At 36.8% G+C, this 12,027-nt stretch overlaps 1 protein-coding gene across 1 annotated transcript in view; it reads right to left on the bottom strand.

The window, feature by feature from the left end:
• Positions 1-204: 204 nt before the first annotated feature.
• Positions 205-12,027, bottom strand: part of FES1A (Fes1A) — a 31,000-nt gene continuing 19,177 nt past the window's right edge. Inside the window, exons 2-6 of the mRNA XM_089438683.1 lie at positions 4,473-4,615; positions 4,337-4,387; positions 2,252-2,473; positions 1,320-1,422; positions 205-1,193 (exon numbers count right to left, since the gene is read on the bottom strand). Coding sequence (XP_089294809.1) covers positions 599-1,193; positions 1,320-1,422; positions 2,252-2,473; positions 4,337-4,387; positions 4,473-4,615 — 1,114 coding nt within the window. The 3' untranslated portion in view covers positions 205-598. The remainder of the gene's footprint in view (positions 1,194-1,319; positions 1,423-2,251; positions 2,474-4,336; positions 4,388-4,472; positions 4,616-12,027) is intronic.

Genomic DNA, 12,027 nt, shown 5'->3' on the forward strand with positions numbered 1-12,027 from the left:
CTCTAGATTCTCAACGCAACTTCAACTCCATACTCAATAGCTCTGGCATCTAGAAATTATATATATATATATATATTCGAGGTACTTCATTATACTTCTGCTGGGATACAAATAATCTTCTTCATGCATCTCCCAAAAATTAAAGAATCAACCACTGCCAGGTCGAAACAATAAAAATTTATATGAATTTCACGATACAAAAACTGAAATAAAAAATCACAGAAAAGCATTTCTCCCTTCGTAATTAGTTATACTGAGGCAGTGCTCTACATTTTCAACACAAGTTCAACTCCCTACCAGATTTCTTAGAGAAAACCTGAAATTAAAATAAATACATAAATAAAGCCAAAAAAGAAAGCATATCTGCCTCAAAAATTATTTATGCTATTACAGCTAGTGCTCTAAATTTTAAACACAACTTCGACTCCATACCGGATATCTTAGACGAGACCTGGCCTCTAGAAATTACAAGGTCTACTGTAAAATATATTTCGGGGGCTTCATTACACTTGCAAAGTAAGATACAAATTATCTCTCCCCTACTCCACCCTCTCCTCCAATTTTAAAAACACACTAGCTAGTTACAGAGTTTCCACGTCTAGGAAATGTTCCCTCCCTGACCCCCACTAGAGTTACCTGCTGATTCTCCATTTCTACTATCTTCAGAATTCCCACTAGGGGTGACTGGACCTGCACCAAGCAGAAAAACAGGACTCTCTTTCTTATCAGTTGTACTGGAACCTGTCGTGCCAGATCGAGGTGCTGCCCATGCTCTAAGTGGGGGCTCAAAGTGTTTACTTGCAATGTCTGGAGGCAGCTCATCCTCTCCTGGGAGAAGAAGCAGGCCATTCGCTCGAAGAGCGGAAGGCTCGTTATAACATGCTTGCCAAAGAGAATCAACCAATTGCCTTTCTTCCTTAGCTGCCCCTAAATCATCTGGTGACATCTGGCGGATATCAGTTATGCGATCCTGAAGAACTTGCCTTAATTTCCCTTCCTGATCAGTCAAACCAGCAGCCTCTGCCTTGCCAGCACGAGTAAGTTCAAGAAGGCTTTGAAGTGCTGCTTCACGGACATCTGCATCCTCGCTTGAAGCTAAATGAGTCAATAGACGAGGAAACCCAAGCTCTGTGGCCACATTACAGTCTGCAATGTTCTCCTGTAACAGGTATTGCATCATATATAATGCTTTCCTTTCAGAAAGAAAGGTACAAAATAGTTAGAATGCATATCAAAAATGTACAGAGGATGTGAAAGTGTGAATTTCTACCAAAGGAACAGTTTTCAATGTATCACTGCAGTTATATTTGTATAGTTACCTCTGAAACTTGACATCTTCTGTACTCAAAGCATCCCGCAATGCTGCATATCCATTGGCCAAGCGAAAAGCAGCTATAGCTGGCTTGTTGTGTCGAATCAAAGCTGCAAAGCAATTAAGAGAAACCATCATGACTAAACAGTGCAATATCTCCCATATGCCATAGTAGTAATGAAGAGACTAAAATGTGTGGGAACTGGGAACAGCTTATGTAGTATGTACGTTCAGGTTCCAGCAGTAGAAAATGCCTCGGGAAACAACAACCACAATTTAAAATGGGTTGGAAAGGGGGGGATGAGGGGAAGGGGATGGAGAGGGTGGAAGACACTGGTGGTCCAACCTGACAATGTTGGCTGTCTCAGGGGAGTGTACATGCCATTTATGGTCAAGCAAATGTGAAGAGCTTGTCTATCTTCGCTTTCACCTCCTTTATAGAGGTAGGGCATTGTCCTATGACATAGGACAGCTCATTGCAGCATATTTTGTAAGCTCCACTCTAGGATAATACGCTAATTTTTTGTTTCTTTAAAATCAGGAAAATTGTTAGGGCAAAAAAAGAAAATGTCCTAGCAGAAAGCACCCAATAGGGTACTGTGCTTTATTAAATACCTACTGAATATAACTAACTAAAATATGCGATGTGTTCCCACGGGCAATCAAGATATTCAAATCCACTTTCAACTTAGTTTTACAAAATATCACACCCAAAAGCTCAATCTATATCAAGGAGATAATATGATTAACTGTTTTACTATTAGTAAATTACAATCGAGCAAAATAATTATGCACTGCTTTGTTTAATTTATAATTAGAAACATATTAAAGATCATCTACGAGAATGATTAGCAAAATGTGTCAGGAATGCCATCATATTCTAATTATGTGTTTCAAATCATCAGAAAATATCATAAAAAATATCTGCATTAAACTTACAAGAGATTGCACCCAGTGCTTTAGTCCGGGCAGTTACATCAGAGTCAGATATGAAGTTGGATAGTAGCAACTCCAGCCCATTTGACTCCATCACAAGTTGTTGACTTTTTGGATTGTTCTGTACAATCGTACTTACAACCTCTGCAGCTCTTGCACGAAGTGATGCATGAGGATTCTTGAGGTAACCAAGCAGCGGAACAAGCCCACCAATCGTATGCAAGTCTGTTTATTACAAACAATCAACTCCAATTAAATTAGTACACAACTCTTGCAATTATGTTGAAACTAGCCCCATCTTGTGTCAAACCATAGGAGTACTACTACTTTCAATAGGTACAATATTCTAATCTTACATAATATAGGGATATAAAAATTAATTAAATAGCTGTGATCTTGGTTCAAATAAAGCAACTCACACAATAGACAGCATAGTTGGTATACTGGTAGCAAAATACAACTGCTAACCTGAAGAGACAAAAGTGTTTTTTACGAACCAACTTCTAAGGAGGATGCACAGTTTTCTGGGTACATGGCCACTAACCTAACAGTTCTAATTCGTGCACCTCAATTTTATCAAAAATTAAAGCACACAACAACGCATCACAACTAAAAATATAAACAATTTAGCAACCATCGATTACAAAAAGTGCATTGAGCTCCACTAAAAACAAAAATGCAGCTCCGAAGGAAATTAGCTCTGCAAGTGATATTCTAGAACATAAGAAACAGCAATTTCAAATTAGTCCAATTGATGAAGCATGTTGTTTAAACAACTAGACACAGTGGAATACAACCATTCCTTTCCCCTGAAATCGTTACATAAACATGTGCTATGAATGGATACAGATTAAGATAACATATAAATTGAATAATATAACAATGATATGATGCCTCCCAATTCCTTTCTCTGACATTTACTGCAGTGGACCAAAAGGGCAAAAGTAATAAATAAATTCCACCCGAAAATTTTGACAAAATCGTAGTCAAAAATATATTATACTATATAATCATTCATATGTAGTCTTATTTACCCTTTAGCATATGTAAACAATTTAGCAACCATCAATTACAAAAAGTGCATTGAGCTCCACTAAAAACAAAAACGCAGCTCCGAAGGAAATTAGCTCTGCAAGTGATATTCTAGAACATAAGAAACAGCAATTTCAAATTAGTCCAATTGATGAAGCATGTTGTTTAAACAACTAGACGGAGAAAATGGAATATAACCATCCCTTTCCCCTGAAATCGTTACATAAACATGTGCTACGAATGGATACAGATTAAGCTAACATATAAATTGAATAATATAACAATGAGATGATGCCTCCCAATTCCTTTCTCTGACATTCACTGCAGTGGACCAAAAGGGAAAAAGTAATAAATAAATTCCACCCGAAAATTTTGACAAGATTGAAGTCAAAAATATATTATACTATATATTCATTCATATGTAGTCTTATTTACCCTTTATTGGGTATACAACAAACCACCCTTTCTCAAAATGCTTTATCCAGAAAGCGTGGCTGAAATTGCAACCTCTTCGGCCCAAGAACATAACATCTTATGAGTGACATGAACTCTTATTTTGTCTGAAAGATCGATATTTTGCAATAGATAGAGATTTCACCATTCAACTGCCCCATGTGACAACTATCATCAGTTACTTGTCATTATGAACATATACACTATTTTCTGTTCATAGAACATGAGAAATCTTGTAGTTATCATTATGATTTACTCTCTACAAGGCTTCTTGAAGCAAAATATGCCATTCACAGCTACTTGATTTGGTTGCTGATAAGGTGACTTTTGGTGATTGAAAATTGATATCACGGTATATTCCAAACATGACAGCGTGTATTACACAGAAAAAGGGGTTATTATGTTAATATATATAATATCATTAATAATTAATATTATAATAATAGTCAAGCTGTATATGGACATGGCCTAACTCATAAGAAATAACATAAATTTTCTTCCTTGACTTGTAACAGTCATCAGGTTGGTCCTGATTATATTTTTTTTCCTTTGTGTCTACTACATTCACTACAAATATGACAATGAAAGTGGCGAATTATTTACCATTAGCCATGTCAATGGATTCTACATGTTCCTGAAGCTCTTCCAACAGTCCTGCAAGACCAATTTATCTACATCAACCAATGGCATTGCATGACAAGTGGGAGATCAATCAACACTTAATTAATAAATGAATTACCTTCCATATCCTCGACTGTGACACCCTGAGCCTCCAAAACTTCTTGTGGTACCTGCATAACAGTAGAGATTTCTTTCATCCGCTTAACCACATCTATTGTCTGTGCTTGCATGGCTTCCATGAACCACCTTCTATCTTCATCGCTGTGAGCCAACACTATACACATTAGTTTCACTTCCTCAGCCAAAGGTAAATCAAAACAGATAGTATTTCTGTGCAGCTTCTCTAGTATGCTATCTTATACTCAAACTGCAAAATCCCAAATAAATTATCATATTTTAAAAGTTTTGTTAATGCTTTATAGTAGGCATGGCTTTCAAAGATATAGACTAACAAAGTTTCATAGCATTCCTCAAATAAAATGTTATATTTTTTACATCTACAGAGGATTTTCAAATGACCATAATCCAATATACCTTAATACATTATAGTTGGAATATTGAAACTAAATACTATCCACACTATTTCATTCAATGATAGCATTTTTATCATTCAAGGTTCCACATATCCTTTAACTTCTTGTGTTGCGTATAACAACATCCTTATTAAACTTATCTACATGAGCTATTTTTTATGTTAGTTCATACAATGTCTTAGTGTTCTGCTATCTTATTTCAATAATTATAAAAGGCCACTTTCACGCATGCTTTTTAAACCCAGCCGAGTTGAACTACCCAGCCAATGACCCCGGTTTGGGGAACTCCCAATTTGGTACCAAAACAACTGGTTCAAACTGGCCGGTTCATTAGGCTCAGAAATCGACCCAGCCAATGACACCGGTTTGGGGCACTCCCAATTTGGTACCAAACCAACTGGTTCGGGTTCAGTACCAAATTGGCATAAGCCAGTATGAACCAGCAAATCCCATCATAACCTTGTCGGTTCATGAAATAGACCCAAGTATGCAGCCGCAGACCCACAGATGGCAGTTTTGGCTGGCACGAGTGGTTTTTTGGAAAACTAGGGACTGTTTCCCTCCAAAAACAGCCCTTCCAAGCCTATAAAACCATACGTCCCCTCTCATTTGCCTCACATCTCATTTCATTTTTTTGTGAACTTCATTGTGAGCTTGGAGAGTGCTAGTTTTTGTAGGAGCAGTGTACCAACAGAGACTTTGTGTTGTATTTGTCATCTTGGCGCTGCTTTGGAGCTGTTTTGCATGTTGAAGAATGTAACTAGTGTTGGTCTTCATATTGAATTTGAGTCATGATGTAATATATTTGTCTAAAGAAAAAAGAAAAATGTTTTTTATTAAGAAATGATTGACTTATTAAAACATGGGTTTCATGCTTGGGTCAATGGTCCATAGGTCATAGCACCCATTGTGTGTTTTAGGATTCTTTTTATTGAGTCAAAGTCAAAAGAAAGAAAATTGTGTTGTGTCAAAGGATCACCTCCACCAAGTCAGCTCCTTCTCATACAATGGCAGCCACCTATCCTTCAAGTCGGCCTCCAAACAGTTGACAAAAGATGAACAAGTCAGCCTCAAAACAGTTGATAAGTAAGCTTCTACAAATTGATCATGTCGGCCTATTAAAGGACACTCCAACAACTATAAATAGGAATGAACTCGACCCATTTGAAGTGAGAGCAATCTGAAGTTCGATCTGCAGTTTGGTCAAGAATAGAAGGTAATACGAGGATCATAAGAAGGAGAAATAATCCAAGCGAAGAGGAAAAGGAAATCTGTCAAGCCATCATGATGATTCTCTGTCACACAAGTCTTTATGAAGCCTATTGCAGGAGCCAAGAACATTAATTGCATAAACCAAATTGTTGGAGGAACAGAATATGACAGTTGCAAGGACTGAAGTTGAAAAGAAGAAAAATTGCAGAAGCTGCAGAAGATGACAGGATGTTTGGTTGGGGCTGATTTGGTGGATGAAATAAGTTTGTGGGCAAAGGGTCAAGTTTGTCTCAATCTGATTTAATCTACTAGAGAGAGTTGACTGGGTTGTCCCCTTCATGGGGGTTTTGCCCTGGCCTTGTGCCTACATCTTGTGTTCATGATCTTCTTTGTTTGGCATTTGTCTTGATGAATAAAACATGAAAGAACTAATAAGAAACCTAATCACAAGAAAATGTCAAAGACTAAGAGAAATCTACCTAAAGAAAGTAATCTTTTGATGTCCGAGATTTCTCAGCATGGTACCAGAGCTTGGTTCATGTGCACAAGGGCAAGAAGAAGGTCACTAAAGGTGTCAAGATTTCAAGAAGAATCCAAAACTCTAAAACCGAGCTCCCAAGAGAAGAAGTCTGCAATTCTGGGCACATTATATTAGTCATTACCTCAGTCACTAAACCACAGACCTCAGCAAGGTATGCGAGGGACATAGGAGGGGGGCCTAAAGGCTCTTTTGCAGGAATCCGAAAAGCAAAATTAATAGCCCTGGCTAGAAAATAAACAAGGTCCTGTGCAAGATTAAAAGATGATGAATTATTTTCTGAGGTGTCTTCTTGAAGAGAGACCAATGCTGAGTTATTTGAAGGCATTATGATCCTACTAAACCACAAAAAGGAGCCTAAACTACTACTGCAGTCCTGGGCATAGGTATTCTTAGAAGAACAGGAACTAAGAGCATATTCAAGGCTTGATCTATCTCCCCTACACAGTCATCATAATTACAATTCTATACAGTGATTAGGCCACAATATTAAATGGATAGGAGCCCTATTCTGGAGGACCGAGAGGTTAGATGAGTATCCCTCTCAAAGGCCGAGTATCCTAATGAGAAAAGCAAAATACTGAAGCAAGCATACAAGGCTCGTGAATGTACTGTATGGTGGGTGACCGAGCTAATCCTTACAGTTAAGAAGATCGTATTAGTGAGGATACAAGAGTAATTACAGTCATAAACTACAAGAATATTTACAAGCTTGAGCAATCACATAAGAAGACCGAGACCTGTGCAATGAAAGGTTTGTACAACAAATTAGTTTAAGAGGCTTGTCATTCATCTACAAGATTTCTACAGTCTTGAAAAAGAAAAACACAAGCCTATACAATATAAGGTTATAGCAGCCCTATGGTACACACACACACACATATATATACAAAGTTCAAGTCCGAACAAAGAGGCAGATCCTGGTAACCGAAAAGAACAGTCATCCTGAGCACATCAAAAGTCTGGACAGTATCCGATCTTGAAGCTTCCTCAATGTTTGACAGCCTCCTTACCTACAAAATTGAAGCAAAAGGCATCCAATGCTTGAGGAACCAGCTCGAAGAAATCAAGTAAGTATTGTTACTGTTCTTTATCTAACAAATGTGTATGCAGTTGTAGCAACAAGTCCAATGGATCATCAAATCAAAGGTATGTAACCCTGAGGTATGTATATTTATTAAAATTGTTCAATTACTTATGTGGTTCTAGGACTTGAAAGATTTCAATGTATCTAGGATTGTAAAACCCTAGATGGTTCATATAGAAACCCTTGTTCATTCTTAAGAAACCCTATCCTATTCTATATAGAAATCCTAGCTTTTGGGTTTATAGTTAGTCTAGGGTAAAAATTGGAAACCCTAGTAAGAATTGAATTTAAACTTAAGTTTTGAATCTGAAATCCTGAACTTATAATTATACTCTTGGAAATGATTGTCAATGATTGTTAAATAAGGTTGGTACTATTTCACGAAACTAAGCTTGCAGGAAGAAATAAGGAATCCTCAAAGAAAGGCTTACAAGGAGCTTTGCTACTAAAGGAATCCTTCAAACTAAATCCTACAAGGTTTGTAAAATCTCAAGGTATGTATAACTATTTGTAGCAAGATCTTTTCATATCAAAAGGTATGGTTATTTTGAAATTTATATCACTAACCTTTTTATGTTTAGGTCTTTTAAAGCATAAAAGATTCTTGTTAGGGAGATCAATCACTAGATTGAATCTATCCTTGTCATATTTCTTATCATTTGTTTATTTTGGTGAAACCTTAACCTTTACGGTTCATTGTAAAAACCCTCGCTTTTTGATACTTAGGGTATGTCAATGATGAAACCCTAAGCACTTAGGGTTTGTTGATAAAATTTAGGTCACATGACAAAGTCCTAATGTTTAGGGTTTGGTATTGTCATATAACCCTAGTATTTTAGGGTTTGCTATTAATGATTAGAATATATAATGAAACCCTAGATTCTTATAATTTGATAAATTAGGGTTTATGAACAAAACCCTTGTAATAGTAAGGTCCTAGGAATGAAACCCTAGGTATATAAGCTTCCGCATAATTGAAACCCTAGTTTGGTCAAAATTGTTGGGGTTTGATGTTTGAATCTAGGGTTTACAATAAAACCTTAGTAGAAGATTGATATGAGTAAATAATAATGAAACCCTAGATATGAATTGTTGGTTTGCTAATTTGATTGTTGTTATTCATTAATAAGATCTAGGGTTTGTAACAAAAACCCTAGTAAAGTCTAACATGAAATTCTAAGAGCATATTGTTGAAACCCTAGATGTATAATATGATTGGATTACCAACTTGCTTCTGTTGATGATATCTAAGACTTTAAGTCATGGTGTGGAATCTAAAGTTTATGACAAAAGCCCTAGTAAGTAAAAGATGCAATCCATGTTGATTATGAACCTAGCCAATTGATGTCTAAAGCTTGATTTTTTTGTGCTTCCATTGTGTTTGTGCTTCCATTATTCGAAGTAGGGAGGGTGGCATTGGTCATGGAGCTCTCACCTTGGATATGCATCTAGATCCCTAGGTTGTTGTTAGAGCGGAAGCTTTATGGTACCTAGAGTCACTAAAGCTTGGAACAAACCTTAGTACCACCTGGTTAAATAGCTTGGTCAAGTATCTAATTCGAAAGCATTGCGGTGTTGTATGACTCTTTGTTTGTGTAGATCATATCATTTTGAGTTCATCCTTGTACCTATATGTATAAATTATAAATACCTCCCTACTTAAGGGGGGGTGTTGAAGAATGTAACTAGTGTTGGTCTTCATATTGAATTTGAGTCATGATGTAATGTATTTGTTTAAAGAAAAAGAAAAATAAATTTTTATTAAGAAATGATTGACTTATTAAAGCATGGATTTCATGCTTGGGTCAATGGTTCATAGGTCATAGTACCCATTGTGTGCTTTATGATTCTTTTTATTGAGTCAAAGTCAAAAAAAAAAAAAAATGTTTTGTGCCAAAACATCTCCTCCACCAAATCAGCTCCTCATACAATGGCAGCCACCTATCCTTCAAGTCGACCTCCAAACAGTTGACAAAAGATGAACAAGTCGGCCTTAAAACAGTTGACAAGTCAGCTTCTACAAATTGTTCTTGTCGGCCTATTAAAGGACACTCCAACAACTATAAATAGGAATGAACTCGACCTATTTGAAGTTAGAGCAATCTGAAGTTCAATCTGCAGTTTGGTCAAGAATAGGAGGTAATACGAGGATCATAAGAAAGAGAAATAATCCAAGCGAAGAGGAAAAGGAAATCTGTCATGCCATCATGATGATTCTCTATCACACATCTTTAGGAAGCCTATTGCAGGAGCCAAAAACATTAATTGCAAAAACCGAATTGTTGGAGGAACATAATATGACAGTTGCGAGGATTAAAGATGAAAAGAAGAAAAATTGCAGAAGTTGCAGAAGATGACAAGATGTTTGGTTGGGGCTGATTTGGTGGATGGAATAAGTCTGTGGTCGAAGGGTCAAGTTTGTCTCAATTTGATTTAATCTACTAGAGAAAGAGTTGACTGGGTTTTCCCCTTCATAGGGGTTTTCCCCTGGCCTTGTGCCTACATCTTGTGTTCATGATCTTCTTTGTTTGGCATTTGTCTTGATGATTAAAACATAAAAGAACTAATAAGAAACATAATCACAAGAAAATGTCAAAGACTAAGATAATCTACCTAAAAACATCAATCCTTTCATGCCCTAGATTTCTCAACATTGTGGAGTTGGCATCTCCAGGAGGAGGCTAAGGCAGCTAGCTTTGATTTCCAAGTAAAGATTTTCACTTGAAAAATCCATATTTCATTGCCATCCATGTATTTATTTATTTATTTGGTTCTTTCAAGTTCCATTTTTCAGTTTTCAAGTTTTAAATTTCAGCCTTGTTTGTAGACTAGATCTGCCCCCTTTTTTTCCAAATTTGTCTAAGGTTTTCCATTTTAATTAGCTGTATTTTTTTTTTTAATTTGCAGATTATTTACTTTACAAATTTCAAACATTTCATCAGCCACCATACCCCCAAAAGCCAAGGGTACTGCATGGACTCATTGTGACATGATTGATGGCAAAATGATCTGCAAATATTGCCAAAAATCTGTTGGAGAGGGGGGGAAGGCATTCATAGGCTGAAACAACACATGGCTGAATAAGAGGCCATGTAAAGCCATGTAAAGCACCAAATGAACTACTGGGGCCTATTAGGGCAGAATTGCATGAGAGGTTTGAGGATGAACATCAAGGGTTATTTTACACCTTCCCCCGCCACTGCCTTTGCTAATGCCACTTCCTCCCAACCAAGTCTAACTCAACTCACTTTGGATAACCATTGGAAAAATTAATGCAAAGAAGTTATTTTTCAATACATTGCCAGATGGCAGTATGATGTTGATATCTCTTTTAATGTTGCCCGGTCACCTTATTACCAAGCTATGTGGGACTCTATTATATCTACGGGATAGGGCTTCAAAGGCCCTAGTCATCACTTGAGGGAAGTCTTTTGAAAAGAGACATTTTGCCTATTGAAAAATATTTGACTGAGTATAGAGATTCATGGACCAAAATAGGTTGTTCCATCATGTCAGATGGATGGACTAATGGAAAGAACTGCACTATCATTAATTTCCTTGTTTCTTGCCCTCAAGGAACCATGTCGTTGACATCAATTGATGCATCTGATAGGGTGAATGATGCAAACCTTTTGAGCTTTTGGATGTGAATCCAATTCTTGGAGTCGGGTACTTTCTAAACCCAAAGTATCATTATAGAGCTTAGCTAGGAGAAAATCAGACTGGGGAGGTCAAGATGGGTTGTACAAGTGCTTGAAGCGCACGGTCCTTAATGCGTCTGAGCAATTGGAAATACATAAACAAATCAATGTTTTCACTAGGCCCTCATGTGCCTTTGGAAAAAACTTAGCAAAGATGGCAAGAGATGTGGATCAACCAGGTAAGCAATTCCAATATTTTTTTCTTAAGTTCAATTGTTTACAATTCAAGCTGTAAGTACTTGCTTTTTTAGCCAAACTTAGAATCTAAATTGTTGTACAATGAACTAACTATAGTATTTGTCTTTGCAGCATACTAGTAATAGTCATTTGGCAACCAATGTCGTCAATTGCAAAAGTTTGCAGTTAGAGTTCTCAACCAAACTTGTAGTGCTTCTGGTTGTGAGTGCAACTAGTCTGTTTTTTTGCAAATTCACATGAAGAGGAGAAATTGTTTGGAAAAAAACGGTTAAATGATCTCATCTTCGTGTAGTAAACCTTTGACTAAGGTGCAACCAATTGATGAACAAAAGATTTGATCTAGATCCTGATATTGATCCAACATCAGAATGAGTGGAGACTCAATCAATTGACTTTGATCCTGA

The sequence above is a fragment of the Pinus tabuliformis genome, chromosome 9, assembly GCF_031772625.1.
Source record: "Pinus tabuliformis cultivar Carrire ecotype Pingquan chromosome 9, CPIR1, whole genome shotgun sequence".
Lineage (NCBI taxonomy): Eukaryota > Viridiplantae > Streptophyta > Pinopsida > Pinales > Pinaceae > Pinus > Pinus tabuliformis.